This window comes from Paramisgurnus dabryanus, chromosome 11 (genome assembly GCF_030506205.2).
Source record: "Paramisgurnus dabryanus chromosome 11, PD_genome_1.1, whole genome shotgun sequence".
NCBI lineage: Eukaryota > Metazoa > Chordata > Actinopteri > Cypriniformes > Cobitidae > Paramisgurnus > Paramisgurnus dabryanus.
Window position 1 is genome coordinate 28,321,801 of NC_133347.1, and position 20,228 is coordinate 28,342,028.

Sequence of the window (20,228 nt, forward strand, 5' to 3'; positions counted from 1 at the left end):
ACGTAGCTAGTTTTTAGTAAAAGTGACTAGTAGTTATATGCATTGTGACAAAACACACAGTTATGAAACATGCAAATACTTATTATTTTCTTTTGTGCTAACATGAAGTATTCCACAATTTTACATCTATGCGTTTACAATCAAACATGACGTACTGCATTGATTGCTCAATACGCTTAAAACACGTTTATACTGCCAGCCCTAATATTCATATTTGATTTTTGTGTATTATTAAGCTACACCTGTCAAAATGACCTGCTCCAAGATGACCCTGTGTTATTTCGTTTTGAGAAGTTTTTGTCATTTTTACTAAAACTTTGAACAAAGCAAAATAATAGACATATTTTCTCAGTCCACATGTAAAATTACATTAATCAAAAAGATCAAGGTGAATACAGGTTTCAAAAGGCACTATACTGTTTAAGTCAAAAGCCAGCTGGGTTATTTTTGCTTTCTTTTTTATCCAATAATTGTAGAAAAAATACACAAACTGAAAATACAAAAAATTTTCACAAATGCTTAAAAGTGTGTTCATGTGATTTTATAAATAAATGTTTGTAAAATAAATGAATCCATAATAATCGTTATTAATCATATGATCATGATTATTCATCAGACTAGAATCGTACCATCAAAATCCATAATCTTTGAATCCCTACAGGTGACCACGATTCAATGCTATTACAAGGCCAGAAGGAGGCAGGATATTTTTCCATAACCAAAGATATTTTATATTAAAGGATTAGTCCATTTTCTTAAAAAAAAAAAATCTAGATAATTTATTCACCACCATGTGATCCAAAATGTTGATGTCTTTCTTTGTTCAGTCGAGAAGAAATTATGTTTTTTAAGGAAAACATTGCAGGATTTTTCTCATTTTAATGGACCTTAATGGACCCCAACACTTTATACTTAACTCAACACTTAACAGTTTTTTCAGTTGAGTTTCATAGGACTCTAAATGATCCCAAAGAGGCATAAGGGTCTTATCTACCAAAACGATTGTCATTTTTGACATAAGAATAAAAAATATGCACTTTTAAACCACAACTTCTCGTCTATCTCCTGTCCTGTGATGCGCCAGCGGGACCTCACGTAATACGTCATCACGTCAAGAGGTCACGGTTGGCGTATCGAAACTACTCCCCAGTGTTTACAAGTGTATAGAAAAAGGACCGTTCCGACGTTGTTGTATGTGGAATGATACTAATTAATGTCTTTGTGTCAGTTTATTGTTTACAATGGTTCGCAAATGTGCGTTTCATATATGTAACACGTGATCTTTCTACGTCACTACGCAATTATGTGAGGTCGTGCTGGCGCATCACAGGACCGGAGATAGACGAGAAGTTGTGGTTTAAAAGTGCATATTTTTAAAAATGACAATCGTTTCGCTAGATAAGACCCTTATGCCTCGTGTGGGATCGTTTAGAGTCCTGTGAAACTCCTTTGAAAATAACTGTTAAGTGTTGGGGTCTATTAAAGTCCTGGAATGTTTTCCTCAAAAATCATAATTTCTTCACGACTAAACAAAGAAAGACATTAACATTTTGGATGACATGGTGGTGAGAAAATTATCTGGATTTTTCTTTTTAAGAAAATGGAATATTCCTTAACAAGATGCGTCACTGCTATTGCTATGAATGGAGGCGATCGGAATGGTCAATATGGCCGCTCCAGTCCCACCTTCCAGTAAAATGAGCCCCGTACTTATGTATATGAAAGGGTCCGTGTGACACAAATTTTGTCATCAGAATAGTCACCCGCACTGCCAGATTTTTGTAACTGCGCATACTCACACTGAACATCGATGTATTCGTACAAGTCAAATATACTATGCTTTGCAAGACTGTAGTGATTGAACGTTCGTGTACACATAAAAACAGGCAATACTCAGGGCTTTAGTACTTCACAACACTAAACTTTTCGCATGCACAGTATCCTGCTTTAGCAAAACTTTGGAAACATAGCGGCGCAGTGACGTGACTCCCATAAAAATACTTTGATATTACTCTAATGTGTTCGGCTGAAGAAAGGAAGTCATAACCATTTAAGGCGAGTATTAATGGCATTATGGGGTAATTTTCATGTATGAAACATTTTCATTTCAATTTGTTCCATTAAGGGAACACTATTTGTCAAAACGAACTTGATTTATTTAAAGTCTAATGTAACGAAAAACAGCCTAAATAACATAACAGAAACAAAGGGATAATTCCAGTATGTACAGTAAATGAAGAATACATAAAACACACACAGCAAATAATAGAGTCACTCCCCAACACCGCACAAAATATCTAAATTCAAAGTACTGCTTTCCTAAAGGATCACTTCAGTTTAAAAAACTCAGTGATGTTCAAAATACTCAGTTAGCTGCATATGAAAGGCATAATGCGCCTACTGTAATTTATGCACATAAATATGTGAGAACATGCTGTATCTGCAGAAAAACACATTTCTCTTGGGTAAACCGTTGGCTGAGAACCTGCTAAAAAGAAATAAAGGTTAACCTGTGACCCCGTGTAACAATGCAGGTCAAAATGAAAGCGGCATGCTGCAAATATAACACCTACAGGATGGAAAACTCACAAACATTTCCCTGAGGAAGCAATGCTGTGTTCTTTAAATCACTACTTCATTACTCACTGCACCTCACACATCCACGGCCTACAAACCTCTCCTCTCACATACAATACAGTATATACGCACACTCATTTACACTCGGTATACACACATGCTGAAGACATCTAGAGGACTCATGTTGTTTTTTTGGATCCCGCTGTGTCATTAGTGGAACAAATGGGCTGTAATGTCAGAGGTGAAGGGGCTGGTGAATTATGAGTCTTGCAAACAGCATCTTCTCACTTACTAGTATTCTCCACTCATTTGCTATTTAATGAGTAATAAACAAACACAAAAATGGATCTTTGATATGCAGGTCAGTGACACCGTACAAAGTGCATTTCGAAGTTGACTGTACAAATTTTTTTGCCAAATGTGAGCACATATCCAACACTCCAACCACGTAAAAAATTGGAAACTAACCTTATTGCACTATTTGTAGGATACTAAGTAAATGTATGCCATTGACAATTTTAATCATTAAATTTCCCAGCTCACATGCCGGAATTATAAGGGTTTGCACAAACGTGTGGAGTCCATGCCTGCTTTGATGCTACTGCCATTGAAGATAAAAGAGGACATGGTGTAAAACTTGTAAATTATTAATATGCAAACGCAAATATAGACCCGCCCCCTACATTCTTTCTTATGACATTTTGGTGGTAGGCAGTAAATTTAGACTGTTAAGAAAGTAAAGCATCCATTATATATCCAATGTAGCCTGGGTGCCAGCCAAACTTAGCCCCGCCCACAACATTTCAGGTCGGGAAGTTCGGTCTGGTGTCGCTCTGTTGTGGCGCAACTATGCTCCAACCAAAGCTGGTCGAACCAATCAAATTGTCAGGGACGGCTTTATATGATGATGGACAGATGATCAACAGTAACGTAATCAACCACGTCACCAAAGAGCGCTCGTGTTGAATCCGTTTACAACAAAGACGGCTGCCGCTGGAGAATTGAGATGTGAAGATTCTGCTATCGAGTCTGTTCTAGAAGATATTGACAGCTAGCCTGACGTTGTCATACTCAATTCTAGTCCGAATTTGAGTCTGATACCGTTCCATTGAGCTATGATTATGGGGCATGTCTCAACCGAAAAATGCCTCTGCACTCAATTGGATAGACCTATGACCAGTCAGAGCAATGAGTGTGTGACGTATGTTGAAATGTCGTCTTTGCAGCCTGACCGAACTGCTAGTAATTTCGCTACAATGACACTAACATTGTGATTATACTTAGTCTGAGTTAGCAACGTACATCAACACCTACTATGTTTACAACATTTCATTTATATCACAACATTAAGTATTTACTAAGTCATACAGTAAGACTATCTCTTACCATTTGTACATTAGGTGAACTTCATCCATGACGATACCCATTATGTTTGCTTGAAAAATATCGGAGCCTAGCATGTCCCCCCACTTATTACTATATAGCGGCTGGCATCGACCGCTAATTATATCCATCTCGTCATGCACGCCAAGTTGATTCGCCATGATACCCATTTCAGTTGCTTCTTTTACTTTGTCCTCCATAAGTGCGACCAACTTTTGCAGAATCCCGTAGGAAGGACGGCAAAATCATCTTTCCGATCAACAAATGCCTTGATTGCGTTTCTCTGTTCCTCTTTTAAAATCAATGCTCTGTTGATATCTTTTAGAACAGACTCAATATCAGAATCCACACATCTGAATTCTACAGCGGCAGCCATTTCGTTGTAAATAGATTCAACACACACGCTCTTTGGTGACGTGGTTGAATACGTTACTGTTGATTATCTGTCCATCATCGTAGAAAGCCTGCCTGGCAATTTGATTGGTCGACCAGCTTTGGGTCTCGCATAGTAGAGCCTCAACGGAGAAACCCCAGACCGATCTTCCTTCCTCAAAATGTTGTGGTTCGGCCTAAGATCGTCTGGCACCCAGGCTAATCGACAGCGCATTGATTTTAAAAGAGGAACAGAGAAACGCAATCAAGGCATTTGTTGATCGTAAAGAAGTTTTTGCCATCCCTTCTACGGGATTCGGCAAAAGTTTCATTGATCAGCTGGCTCCGATGGTCGCAAAGAAGATGGGACACAATGAAAATGTGCACGACAATGTTGATATAACTAACGGTCGTTGCCAGCTCCTTTTCGGAAGCCGGTGGATGAAGTTCATCTAACTTCCAAATGGTAAGAGATAGTCTGACTGTATGACTTAGTAAATAACTCACAATGTTGAGATATGAATGAAATGTTGTAAACGTAGTAGGTGTTGATGTACGTTCGACTTAATAACTCTTAGTAGAATCATAATTTTAGTGTCATTGTAGCGAAATAACTAGCAGTTCAGGTCAGGCTGCAAAATGACAGACGCCATTTCAACATACGTCACACACTAGGCTGCTCTGATTGGTTGTAGGTCTATCCAATTGAGTGCAGGGGCATTTTTTTGTCCTGGTTCGGTTGAAACACGCCCCATAATCACAGCCCAATGAAGCTGACTAGAATTGAGAATGACAACGTCAGGCCATATCCAATGTGTTCCTTCTGGCAAATTTAAGTAGAATGGCAGATGTATCAAAAACAGATGTGTTTCTAGAATGATTTCTCCACCCTCTTCTTACCTCCCCTGACCTTCTCTTTTCTGAGTCAAACAAACTCAAGCTGTGTGCTAACAGTCAGCTGACAGCCGGCTGCTTTGAACACCCTTGAAAGCATCGCTGCAGTTTTGAGATATAACTAACAACGGCTACGTCGTCTACACCACAATGATGTAGCAACAAACCTTTGCGTTTGTGAAAAATGTTTGCTGTCAAAAAATCTGCATTTACACAGATCTGCGCTAATGGCTAGAATTGCTGCATTATGCGTGCCAGGCCGTAAATGGTGGTGTTACTTTTTAAAGAATGCACACATACGCATTCTTCAAAATAGCGATAAATACAAACAATAAAGACAGCAAATGCATTAAGTAGTTTTGTTTAGATGGACAATGAAGTAGGTTTGCTACCTTGCATTGAGTGTAAGTCTATGTATATGTATATCCCCTATAGAATCGGCTATTTCTGGCTCTCTCTCAAAAAGGTTTTTTTAATCCTAGGACTTTTTTTCTCCTAACTGTGCATTCAGACCGCCACCGGCGAGAGCGTCAAAGTGGCCGGAAGTCATTCATGTTCAATGAGAGCCAGCGGCGAGCTCCGGCGAGCAGCGGCGCGTCATGTACAAAGTGAGTGTCGAGGAGAGTTAAAATCAGCTCAACTATATGGTAATGAGATATGACGCGGTTCGGCGCCAACCAATCGGAAGGCGGAAATGTTCACCGGCAACCAATCGGAAGGCGAAAACCTCCGCCTGAGAGGAGTTCAGAGAATCAGAGAATCAGAGAGCGTCAGAGCGTCAACTACAACTTTTCTTTAGTGTCGTTGTCAGGGCAGCCAGAGCTTTTATTGACGCTCTCGCCGGTGGCGGTCTGAATGCACAGTAAGAGTTGTTTTCAATCTCTAGGGAGTCAGCTGACATTGGCTTAACTTAGCACTCTCTTCTATATGTTAAATTATTACTACGCTCGCTAGTGCGGTTTAATCTTAGCCGCTGTACTCTGCTGCTTATATTGTCCATTGATTTTTTGTGTTTTCTCCTGAATTTACTAATGTAAAGCTGCTTTGAAACACTTAAATAATTGTGAAAAGTGCTACATAAATAAAATTGAATTGAATTGAATAAAGCGGCAAAATTTGTAAACTTTGTTCACAAAATCGCATTAACATGTAATTTATCGGGCCGTTTTTTTACGAATTCTCTGATTTTTTCCGCCATTATTTACAGACAGAGTGCAGAAAGCCACAAGCGATTGCAGGTCATGTGACTAAAAACAAGCAACCTTTCCATGACAACATCGAAAGCTCGGTCTAACAGCTGATCATAGCTGCACAAAGACGGTTTTTATTTCTCATCTCTATATATATTTGTAGTAGTAAAGTGCTAGAAATCAATATCCTTTGCTGATAGTTCCTCCTCATTGTGGAGAGTGCAGTTCATGGTTCCATTGCACCCTCACCTGTTTTTATTATTTGTAAAATATCGATTTTTAAGTTCAATAAATGTTACTTTTTTAAATTGAGACATTTGGCCTATCGTGTAATTTTTATTATGTAAATTAAGTGAGCAAAAGCAGTATCGGCGCCAAATATCGTCTCAAGAAAATCGTCAGCCTGTATCGGTCATTGGCTAAAGCTCATGAAACAAAAATCGGCACTAAAAAATACATATCAATCCCTACTTTGGAGGGATGCTGCAAAAACTGTCACGGGATTGAACTGATGGACGGCTACGGAAATTAACCATGGTTTTATTGTGGTAAAAATGTAGTAACCATGTTTTTTGGTGTATTGATTACTATCAGCAAAACCATGGTTTTACTACACTAACCATGGTTTAATTATGTTTTTTTAAACCATGATTATTTTGTGTTTACCATGGTTTTACTACAGTAACCATGTTTTTTTGGTTTTAACTGTATAAAACCATGGATAATTTTTGTAAGGGGAATTTTGGTGAGATTACATGACCATTGCCCTCCCGAACTTTATTCGGAAAAGTGTTAATAAACTTAGTATCTTGGGCAGCACAAACACAAGTTCACTGTTGTTTTGCTTATACCCGTGCATGCCTATAGACTAAATTAACACATGCGCATGACGTCACCATTACCACATATTTGTGTTTACGTAAAATAACCGAAAAAGACGAAAGAAAAACCCTTCTTCAAAAGCCCAAACGCTGATAAAAGCCCATAAACTCTTTTCTGGTTTTGCTTGAAAACGTTGTCGTGTAAAGAGAGCCCCTAAGATTAAAGCTATTGAGAATAGATTAATACACGCTTTACTACAGTATTTTACTTATTTTTAATCACATTTTGTCACCTTAGTTGATTTAGTCTGTTTATTTTAATAAAGATATTGCTTTACCTTCCCTTTCAAGCAACAACTAATAGCATGAGCTATCTCTTTTTGTAGATTAGATATGTGCTGTTTCCAGATCAGTTAAACCTCCATTGCTTCCAAAAGAAATGGCAGAACTAAGTCCAGACATTCAACATGATGATGTATGAGTAAAGGCCGAGTTGCCAGATGAGCCTGAATGAGACACAGTCACATCAGCTGGCAGACAGACGTAAAAGCCTGCAGGACTGGCCATGCTGGCATGCACTAAATGACCCACAGTCTGGAGGCATGCTTACCTTTTCTCACTCTGTTATATCAATCTATCTCTCGCTTTCTGTGATCTTTACCCAGGGGGCAAGAGGGAAGGGAACAGAAGGGAAATGTTTGGTGAAAGTCTGTTTCACAGCCGTCGAAGTTGCAATGAGACCGGAACTATTACGCTTAGGAAAAAAGGTCTTACAAATTAAACTTTTTCATTTGTTGGTCTGTGGCTGGATTATGGGAAACAATGTTGACCAACATTACGCAACCCACCTCTTTAATCCTTTTAGGAGAAAAAACATTGCGGTTGGAGGGGCGTGCAGCTATTGTGCGTGACTGGTCCTCATTCATTTTTAATTTAATAAACGGAGACTTTATCTAGATGGATGCTCAGAAAGTTCCCGGGAGGCTTTCATGGTTAGATTTTTGGAAATACAGCCTAATATTTTCCAAGCAGACAACTTTGGTATTACTGTTCCTTAAATTCTTAAAATATTCCAAGAAAGTTTTGAAAACACATTCCAAATACGTTTGCTATGATGTCCTGTAAAAATATTATTAAGATGTATTGTTTATCTTAGATCAGCTTTAAATGTCATCAAAGAGCAATGCGTATCTTTGTGCAAATGTGAAAAAAGCTTTTTGCTAGATGATTTGACTAGAAGGTGAACTATTAAGAATTTCTGCTCTACTAGCATTAAATACAATCATGTTTCAGTCTGTCTACCATTGGCAGGACAAACAGATGATGCGACTCCCACCTAAACCAATTGCTTGATTCATTCAGTGCGACACATGTTTCAATGTTACGCTTTTCAAGGAAATCAACTTAAAAATGACATCACCTTTAATGAAAGCAATTACTCTCGGACAAATATGGATGTAATCTAGTACGCATTTGGGGCTGTTCTTTTTCAGGGTGTTATTGTACACACACCTAACTACATGTAATGTTTACTTCTTTGTAACACTCAAAAGTTTAAAATCGAAATAACCACCAAAGGAAAAATGTTTCTGTGAGCTCGTTCAAGGTGTGATGTCACCAGCTGTGCATGCATGCATGATGACACAGTGCCTGTGCTCGCCCTTCAGATCCAGCTGAGCCGTCTGCGCTTGCGGCTTTCCATGCCGAGCTATGAGACAGACCCAGAAGAGGAAAAGAGAAAGAATTTGAGCACAACCACATTACTGGGTGAGCGGTACGACAGGGAATCAGGTCAAAGAGCGCTTTATTAAAACCAACGCTTGGGAAAAACACAGGACAACAGTTGCCATGCGAGAGCTACAGACGGGTGAAAGTGCAGAGAGCTTGCGGTCTGCCTGTATATTTGTTGTCTGCTGTACTTCGTGGAGTTTATGAATTAAGCACTTCGATAACACGTGGAAGACAGATGAGAAACAGTACCACACGTTTGCTTTTTCAAAGCTAGACATTATTATTTTATAAACTGATGTTTTATTTTACTATAATATACTTGACGTTGTTATGCATCTAATGACAAAAATGTTGTGTGGTCTTAAAAATGTAGGAAATTACTTTATTTCTAAAACAAATTTTATTTTTATAACCTAAGCCATGCGGGCTAACAAAATAGCTATTTAGATAATATTTAAAAAAGCACAATCATTATCTGGCCCCCTTCCAGTACGAAACACCCAGTTTTCACAATCCAATCAATTCCCAAAGGATCAAATCAAGTCCTCTCTTTTTTTCCTCGACTATCCCATTTCACTTGGAATAACACCACAACTCTGACATTAAACAGGCAAAGAAAGTTGTTTCTGAACACAGTGTTTCGTGTCCTTGATCTTTATTTGTGTATGTGATGGCATTAAAAAATTAATTAACTTGAGGCTATAAGAACGTAAAACATTTATATGAGGCAAGTTTTAACCACAAGCATGTTTGACAAAATAGGACAATGTGAACGTTCTACTGTGTCTAAATGTAAACAAGACACGTTGTCTCGTACATGCTGGCCGTACTACTCGCATAAATTCAGCTACAGCTGGGCCACCTGGGTCCCATCCAGACCTAAACCCCGCCTGGTTCCACCTCTCAGTTCTGATAGCAATGCGAAGTGAACGTGTTGTTCAGGATTACGAACGCATTTAGTAAAATTCAGCCAGGTCAGAGAGCAAGACACGTCACTGATAAACACACTTGAGGTTATGAAAGATATAAAACCTCATTTAAGGGCGCCACTTTGACAAAACAGTTCGTTCTCGGATTTTATTGACATCAGAGGCTGAACTGTTTAAGAGGGACGCACTCCAAAACGGGGTTTGTTTACATAAACAGAAAGAGATGAACTCGTGGGTACAGCTGGGAATGATGGGACACATCCCGTGTGTCGTGCCGGCTGATAAACTCTGACTCATAGCATCGTGTAAATATCTCACTTCCTTTTTACCAAAGGATGATGAAAAGCACAAATTGTGACCAAGATAAACACTTCGAGCTAAGCAGATGATTCCCACTCTAAGTCAAATTCCCTGACTTTTCCCTGAATTGCATGACCTATGTCTGGGATGCCGTGAGCCTGGATAATGTAGTGTACACATTAAGTTTATAAAATGTAGTTTAAATGCAGTATGATGAATAAATAAACAGTGCCAATAAACAGATGTTTAAATTGTAGTCAGCGGAGACTTGGACCCGGAAATGGTATTCCTTATGCCAAAAGTTAACAAGCGAATTACATTTTGATAAATGGAAACTTAAATTCAAAGCAACAAATAAAAATCCCTAATACTTCATGACTTTCAATGTTAAAAAATTCCATGATATTCCAGAAATTCCATGATTCATGGGAAAACTTACATGAAACATGACACAAGGATTCACACACGGAAACGGTATCGTGGTGGCGGCTTACTGTCGCTCGAGAGTCTGAATCACAGAGCGATCTAAGAAGTTAATCCTTGTATGAGATTGACACCCCCCCAGAGTCTTTGCGGGTCAACCAGCCTAATCTGCCTGGAATACCAATTTCAACTGGTGGGCTGAGTTATTGTCCTTTAGCCACTTGTTAAGAGGAAAGTCTGTCTCTCAGAGGGGTGAAAATGTAAAAATGAACAGCCAAGGGCCTTATTCAGCTGCAAATGAGGACAAGGAAAAAAGCACGACCTGAAAGAGTGAAAAAGACTAAGATGAAAGACAGGGAGTTAGAAAGGAGGAGAGGTCCAGCAGACGAGTTAATAGAGACCAAGAGATTTGACGCGGCGTCTCCCGAGTGACCCCTGTGAGAGACAGACTGAATTAAGCTTAGAAAAACTTGCACTCACTTTGATCCATCCGCAAAAAAATCCTCAATGTATTGCATTAAATAACTTCCTGCATTAGGATAAACTATGGAAACCAATAGCACCTCACTATAAAACAAACAAAAAATATTTGTTTTTTGCAAGAAGTCTTAAAAAGTTACAGACTCATACGCATCCCTACTGCATTATTTAAACCTTAAATATTTTTGATCAAGCTGAAATGTTTTATTCTTTCGCACGCTAGCATTCCCAAACCAAAAAAAAAATTTATTTTTATTGTACGATGTAAAGCAAAACATTTTAGTACAGTCCTCCTGTCTGCCATTGGTTGAGCCAACGTTGACCTTTCAGTCTAGTCAGAATGCTCAGACAAACATTGCACCACAGTGTCTGCACTTTTAAGCGAATCACTTTACGAATGGCTTACTGATGGTTGTCTCTGCACGTTAAAGCGGTAAATGCAGACCGTCTGGTCTTTTCATCAGTGGGCTCATTCTTTCTTAGTACCCTGGGTTATTTTCAACCCAGCGTTGGTTAAAAAAGGGACAAACCCAAGCGGTTGGGTTGGAATTTAACCAATGCTGGGTTGTTTTAACCAAAAAAATAAAATCTGGGTTAATTTAACCCAGCCGGTTGGGTTTGTCCCTTTTTGACCTTTTTGGCTGAAAATAACTCAAAGTGTAAACAGCTGTGAATCTCAATGACTTTAGCGAAATAAGAGCACCTGCGCTTGACGGCACGAAAAGTGAAAATAGTCGATACATCTCTAGGGTCGTAAAAAATTAATTACTTCCCTAGAGCTACTAAACTAAAATTATAAAAGACATAATTGGTTGAATTGAGGTCATGTAGCCCAGAGTTATCTTCTGGAATATGTGGAAATACACGGTACAAGTCTGGTCTAGCCGGGAGATTGGGGACATTCATTTTCGTAACTAGGGCTACATTCTGCTATACTATTTATGTATACTTTGTATGCATGAAGTACCAAGATAACCACATACAATTACAATATTCCAATATGACACTTATATTTTCTCTCGACCAAAACACAAAATACTGTTTTAATTTTTTAGATGATAACTGTATGGCACTCTCTGACTTAACTATATGTGTAGTGAGATCATGTGACAATATACTGTGTATATTGCAGTATAGTCATTTTCGTTTAGTGGTTGCTGTTTATTGTTTCGCAAACTATTTAGCCTACATAAAATTGTAGGCTGTATTCGAGGTATCCTGCCCACTTTACAGCAAACAGTATGTTCAGTTGTGTCACTAACTGGGTTTCCATCGAAACTAAGCGACTCTTATTAAAATCGCAATAAAAGAAAAACAAACAAATGTGAATTAGGTGCGTTTTGTTAGAGTGAATGACGGTGGTATTGGTAGCCTAGTAAGCCACAGTAAATAAAACAAGGCATGCTTAGAAAATAGAGAGAGGACTGCATTTAGTTACGATTTGGCAAGTTATAAAGTTTCTAGCAGTGCAGTTTGTAAATGCCAAACTGAATGCTGTGCACAGAAGAAGAAATGCTGAATTTTTGATCCAGGCACTAACAGCAAAAGGGCATTGTGATGACATCGAGACCCATATATGGTTAAGCCAACGTAAGCGGATACAGCTAGACGATCAGTCCCGTGGGTTTAATATTCGCCATGTCAGAATTTATGCAAATGCATTTCCATCTCCCATTATTCGCATTTAGTATTTTACGCATATGTCAAAAACCACCTCAAGCGAGTGTAAAAAAACTTTTTTGTGTGAATTAAGAGATTTTTTTTATTCGAAATCTGCCGTTTCATCACTTGTTTCTTATGCGATACTTCAAAATGTGCATAAAACAAGGTGATGGAAACCCAGGTACTGATTGAATGATGTTGCCCTGCGTCATAAGGAACACACCATCATCCACTTTATTTCGTATGCATGACGTCACAAGCACGAAAACCGAGCCTGCCGATCATTACGGCACTCAGGACAATAAAAATAATGATCAGTTGTTTCACTGGCTGAATGACGCTGCCCTACCTTATAAGGAAAATAACGTCATCCAATGTGTTTCTGTTTGCATGACGTCACGAGTGGGTAAAACGAGCCGGCCGGTCATTACGTCATTCGGGACAGTGACATGGCAACGAGGGTGTGTTGCAAACCCAAACAGCAAGCACGATCTATCGGAAAACATATATTGCCATGGTAACACGACCTGCAACTTCCCAACCACATTGAAAAGTTTGGCAAAGGCTTTTTTACAGCGATACACTTAAATATAAACAAATGTCATGCGTTGACGAGTACACAACGTGAATTAGTATCCGCGCCCAGAGTAAAAACTGTTCCCAAACAAAACAAAATGCGGAAAAAAAAACTTTTCCGGCAGCGATGTGGCAAAAGAAAACAGCACCTGGTAAATGTTTTCGTTTCGGATGTCAAAACATCGCGGAATCTCGTGTCAACAACATATTTGCGTTGAGCGAAGTATATTCGTGGCGAGAACAATCGCGTGTTTATTTTGCGTGGCTCCGCTGTCATCTAGTTGCACAGTTTATAGTTCGCGCAGCAGTTGTACGTGGCTTCTGTGAAAGCTTGCATCAATACAAAAACAGGGCAAATAAATGATTGTAGCACTCACCGGCTTTGCAGGGATCTTTATAGTCGATCACGTCTGAGGAGCTGCTGGTCTCCACATAGTAGCCGGGATCAATCGCGTCCAAATCGAGCGCTGCGAGCAAGGCGAAGCTGGAGAGCAGGAACGCGCACCTCGCTGCGAGGTCCATGATTGGGATAGTGGAGCAGGAATAGAGGTACAGACGGAGAGAGATGATCGGCAGAGGGAGGGAGGAGAATGGGAGGTTTTAGGGGAAATGAGATCCCTCTCGAGGGCGGGTTTAAAAGCGCAGCTCTGCCTCCACGGACACGCCGCGTTCCCGTAGCGATGAAGTGATTTGTGCAGCCGGGGCTCAGTGCCAGTTACATAGGTTGCAAACTTTGTGAGGAGAAAAGTAGCGGCGCTCCTGACGCCGATTTCTCACAAACCTCACGGTTTACGCTGCTCAATGTCTATGCTGCGCGCTTGGTGTAGACTGTGCTGCCTGTGCATGCTCTGTGTTTTGTTTATGTTTCGAGCATGCTCTGTGTTTTGTGCGTGCTCTGTATTGTGCGTGCTTTATGTCTTGTTAATGTTTGTTTAGTGCGTGCGTCGTGTGTTTTGTGCATGCTCTGTGTTCTGTGTATGTTTGCTTAGTTGTGTGTTTTGTGTATGCTCTGTTTTGTTTGTGTGTTTTTTGTGCATGCTTTGTGTTTTGTGTACGTTTGTTTAGTACGTGTGTTGTGTGTTTTGTGTATGCTTTGATTTGTTTGTGTTTTTGTGCATGCTTTGTGTTTGTGCATGCTTTGTGTTTTGTGTATGTTTGTTTAGTATGTGCGTTGTGTGTTTTTATGTATGCTCTGTTTTGTGTGTGCGTTGTGTGTTTTGTGCATGCTCTGTTTTGTGCATGCCCTGTGTGTTTTGTGCATGCACTGTTATGTCCGTGCTTCATGTGTTATTTGCATGCACTGTGTTTGTGTATGTGGTGTTCATGCTGATGCTCTGTTTTGTGCATGCTCTTTGTTTACATGTGCATAAAAGTTCAGGTTTTGCCTTTGTGTTTCATGTTGAGAAAATACCAGGAAAAAACAAATGTGGTAAAGCAAAACAACATGTTTTAACACATTTTTATATTTGGTGTACATTAAGTGTAGGCCTTTAAAGTCCCCATAAAATTAGATTTTTTTTTATTAGTATCCCTATGTTCGTCTTAAGGATCTATAGACTAGTGTGCTTCAAAAGATAAAAGCATTTAAAACATTTAGTTTCTCTTTTAAACCAATAGACAGTTTCAGCAGTAACAACATGAACAAGTGGCTGCCGTGTTCGGCACGTAAACTCCGGAAAATAAAATAAATAACAACAAAGTTCTTTAAACGTAGTTTATTTATATAACAAGCATAAAAACAACACAGATTTCTCAGTTTCTCTCTGACGATCGGTAATAGTTGATGAATTAAATTTTTCCCAAAACCTGTCGGGAGTGGGGCAACAACCTAATCTCCATTCAAAATGTTTAACAAACACTCTTCTTGTTCGAGCTTAAGTTGGCAAGTGCCGGTTCTCCACAACAAAGTGAATAGCTTTCTGTGCCTCAATGTCCACAACCATACATTCGGCACTGCCGCTTAGCATCTACGTCACGGCTCTCAGCCCGCCCTCTGTTCGTTGATTTGACGGCCGTCTTGATGCCGGAGGAAAACGGTTTGAATGGGCGGTATCTCAGACTGAGTACAGTAGCGTAATGAAATTTAGCAGAAGTACGAAGTCTGACTATAATGTGGCTATAATACCATAAATAATAGCTGTAAAATGATAAAGCCTCAAAGTGCCAGGCGATATATTTTCTGAAGAGAAATTCACCTTTTAAAGCCTACAGCGAATGGCCGGTTTGGACTACAGTCCTCTACTTTCTGCTTTAATGACGTCAATAAAACAGTTTTTAACTATACCCAGCCCACAGGAATACGTCAGTCGCCAGCTTTGGCTCAAACGTCTTTTTATTACATCAAGACTCGACTACTGCAATAGCCTCCTATATGGTCTCCCTTCCACCGATTTACACAAGCTGCAATATGTTCAAAACTCTGCTGCCCGTCTCCTCACCCATACCCGCTCCAGAGACCACATCACCCCTGTCCTCCAACAGCTTCATTGGCTCCCTGTACAACAGCGCATTCATTACAAAGTTCTACTCATCACCTACAAAGCCCTCAATAACTTAGCCCCTCCATACCTCAAAGACCTCCTACAGCATCACCGACCTATCCGAAGTCTCCGCTCTGCCGATTTAAACCTTCTCAGACCCATCATCAAATCAAAACACAGAACTTTGGGGGACAGAGCCTTCGCCATTGCTGCCCCTACCCTTTGGAACTCACTCCCTATCCACATCAGAAACTCGGACTCACTGACCACCTACAAAAAACTGTTAAAAGCCCACCTGTTTCATATGGCATACAACCTTAATTAGTACTCCCATTTTTTGTTTTTTTTTGTTTGTCTGTTTCATTTTGTAAAGCGTCTTTGCGTCCTTTGAAAAGCGCTATATAAGATTTATGTATTATTATTATTATTAAACGGCTCTGCTAAGCTAAGCTGCTATCGAATCACAACACACTAAACAAACTACACAATCAGACGTATTTCACAATTGTTACATATTTCTGTAGGGGGCACTTATACTGCGTTTTTACACGCGAAACATGAACACGTTATATTGCGCACTGTAAACATAATCAAAGCTTCAAAAACACCGAACGAACGGGACCTTTAAAATGAGGAGGAGTCATTCAATATGTCTCACCCTTACTTCCTGTTTCAGCAGAAATTATGTCAACACAGCAAAGCTGCACATTTCCAGGCACCTCTGTGTTTTGATTTACAGTAACAGAACCCTTTCTTTCACAACGCCCCAGCCCATCTATGATAAAAGTATCAAACTGTCAATATTACAATCAATACTGTCAAAACATTTACTGTATACTGAACTATATACTGTATACTGTGAGATAACGTTATTTACATAAACCAGTTCAAAGTCTCTCACGCATGTAAATAATGTAAATGCAGTGTCCCACTAGCTGACTAAAAATAACTTAAAGTTTTGTCACCCTATAAATCAGATCTGTTCTGTAGCACAGCTGCTTGTGAAATATCCTGTTTTCAATTATTGTTTGGAAAACGCACAGCGCTTCTCATAACATTTTTTTTTTTTAAGAATGATCTGAAAAGACTGACTGTGGTGGTTTTAAAATGAAAATTTGTTAACATTGTGCTTAAAACCTCTGATTGCTTTGAGCAAGTATATGTTATTTATTGATATCAAGAATTCATTTAAATTATTTGCTACAGTTGAAATGTCACTTTTATATAAATGTCAATAAATAATGCATCTGCTTATCTCTATTCACTTCTTTGATGCGCCCATGGATTTTTTTGTTAAAACTTAAATAAATAAAAACATTTATACAATAATGAGATAGAATAGTGTATTAAAGGTGACATAGAATGATTTAACGGGGTTTTTATCCTTGTTCTGTGATGTGAAATGTAGACAATTTTTTTTTTTTTTTGGGGTCTGTAATGCTTTAGAAGCTTCGTAAAAACCTCTCTCAGATAGCTCTATTAGGGTGGGGGATTTTAAACAAGTGGTTTTGCACCTATTTGGCTCCCCCTACTGGCTTAACTTGCAATCTCATTACTGATTGGCTGACTTTGCTGCCACTCAAAAAATGTAGCCAATTATTTTAAAGTGGAGGGGCAGTGAGATGCCTGTGATGTCATAAGCATCAGTTTTTCAGATTGGGCCGTTTTCTGGCTGACATTTCTAAAAGAGGAATTTCTATGAGATTGAGATGTTTAGCATGTTTAGCACTTTTTGTATGTTTGTGAATGTGGGTAGACTACCATTATTCAACAAAGACAAGGTAAAAATGGTTTTTCATTCTCTGTCCCCTTTAAGTTTGTTAGGTTTTGTATCCGGTCACCTTTAATCTCACCTATTTCTTAAAGGGTCTTGCAGTGGGACAAGTGTGAGTAGTCATATGCATAGCAGTTCAAATATAGATGCAAAAAGTACTTCAGGACATCAACAAACATATTTCATGTCAAATGTCCAAATACATTACAATAATTCATGTTGTTGGTGGCATAAGCAGCACAAATCATTGCATTATTTGTCAGAGTACATATTAACAGCCTGTGCATTGAGTGCGAGAGTCCAACTGAATGTTGCTTAAATAGCTTTTAACATTTCACATCCAGTCAGACCTTTTCTATATTATATTTGTGATACGCTTACAGCCTTCTGCAGAGCTATACAATAACCAATTTATAATGTAGATATACAGTATAATGTAGCCTATGGTTTATAGCCCTTCTAAGTGAAATGTTGTCTCTTATTTTTTCTTTTAAGGGGAATTTCCATATTTTTTACACTCATTATCCGCTGAGTGGAATTCCCCTTGCATCTGTTGGAATACATGTCATGTAGTTTCACTATTTCACATGCACTGTACTGTATGCATGTATCCTAGAATTAATATCCCTGGTGACTTTTTTGCTCTTTCGGGTTTATTGTTAGAAATGCCGGTAAATGTAAAAAAAATCTCCAGTAAATTCCCGACTAAAGCCAACTCACATCATAATGGTACTCAAAGGACAATCAGTCTGCTATTTGAGTCCATAGCAAGAATAGGGTGAATGTTAATGGTTAATGTTAATCTTGATCTTCATTTACTTTTTGTGTTAGTCATTTTTACAACATGTTGACCTGCTCATAATGCCAAGGTCATGAGTTTCACTCCTAAAAAAATAAATGTACAAAAGCTGTCACTGGGGTGATATCCTTTCAAAAAGTGCACCTTCATACCCAAAGGGTGCATATTAGTACTTCAATTGGCAGTTCAAAGATACATATCTGTACCTAAATGGTACACATTAGGACTGCCCCAGTGACAGCTTTGTACCTTTATTTTTGACAGTGAAGTAACTCAAAGGTACATACTGGTACTTCAAGGATACATATTGATACTTCAGAGATACATTATTGTACCTAAATGGTACATATGACAACTTTTGTGTCTTTATTTCAGTGTCAAATCCAAGGAAATGCATGGTAATTTATACACTGTATGTATATTTAGGTAGGCTAGTAATTTCCCAGACAGGGTTTAGATAAATCCAACACTAGGCCTTAGTTATATTCGGACATTTAAGTCGTTTTTACAAGCAAACCTTACAAAAAAAACAATACTGGTGTGCATCTTGAGACAAAACAACAGCACTGATATACACTCACTTAAAGGATTATTAGGAACACCATACTAATACTGTGTTTGACCCCCTTTCGCCGTCAGAACTGCCTTCATTTTACATGGCATTGATTCAATAAGGTGCTGAAAGCATTCTTTAGAAATGTTGGTCCATATTGATAGGATAGCATCTTGCAGTTGATGAAGATTTGTGGGATGCACATCCAGGGCACAAAGCTCCCGTTCCACCACATCCCAAAGATGCTCTATTGGGTTGAGATCTGGTGACTGTGGGGGCTATTTTAGTACAGTGAACTCATTGTCATGTTCAAGAAATTTGAAATGATTTGAACTTTGTGACATGGTGCATTATCCTGCTGTAAGTAGCCATCAGAGGATGGGTACATGGTGGTCATAAAGGGATGGACATGGTCAGAAACAATGCTCAGGTAGGCCGTGGCATTTAAACGATGCCCAATTGGCACTAAGGGGCCTAAAGTGTGCCAAGAAAACATCCCCACACCATTACACCACCACCACCAGCCTGCACAGTGGTAACAAGGCATGATGGATCCATGTTCTCATTCTGTTTACGCCAAATTCTGACTCTACCATCGTAATGTCTCAACAGAAATTGAGACTCATCAGACCAGGCAACATTTTTCCAGTCTTCAACTGTCCAATATTGGTGAGCTTGTGCAAATTGTGGCCTCTTTTTCCTATTTGTAGTGGAGATGAGTGGTACCCGGTGGGTCTTCTGCTGTTGTAGCCCATCCGCCTCAAGGTTGTGTGTCACAGGTCGAGAAGCGGACCGCCCCTGTCGCAGGGTCACCCTCCTCCTATCTCCACCCCGAGGAGGTCCCAAAACACCCCAATGACCAGACGGACAAAACAATATAATTTAACAAGTTTTATTAAATATTTAAAAATATAAAAGGGGGATTAAATACTAAAAAAAAGGGCACACTGGATCCTTTCCTCGGGCATACAGTGAGTATACAGAAGGGGCACACTGGATCTTTCCTTCAGGCATACGGTGAGTATACAGAAGAGGGCACACTGGATCCTTTCCTTGAGCATACGGTGAGTATACAGAAGAGGGCACACTGGATCCTTTCCTTGAGCATACGGTGAGTATACAGAAGAGGGCACACTGGATCTTTTCTTTGGGCATGAAACACAGGGGCCAGGGTTATAAGCGGGCATACATAAGAAAGGTGGTCACCACTGGCACAGCTTACGTTCTTCCCCACAGGTCTTCCTTCTCGGCCTAAAAGGGTAAGTGCAGACAACAGGGACACGG

The 20,228-nt window shown here is 39.3% G+C and overlaps 1 protein-coding gene across 1 annotated transcript in view; it reads right to left on the reverse strand.

Moving 5' to 3' along the window:
• bmp1a (bone morphogenetic protein 1a) overlaps positions 1 to 13,909 on the reverse strand; it is an 89,309-nt gene extending 75,400 nt beyond the window's left edge. Inside the window, exon 1 of the mRNA XM_065247685.2 lies at positions 13,716 to 13,909. Coding sequence (XP_065103757.1) covers positions 13,716 to 13,860 — 145 coding nt within the window. The 5' untranslated portion in view covers positions 13,861 to 13,909. The remainder of the gene's footprint in view (positions 1 to 13,715) is intronic.
• Positions 13,910 to 20,228: the final 6,319 nt, after the last annotated feature.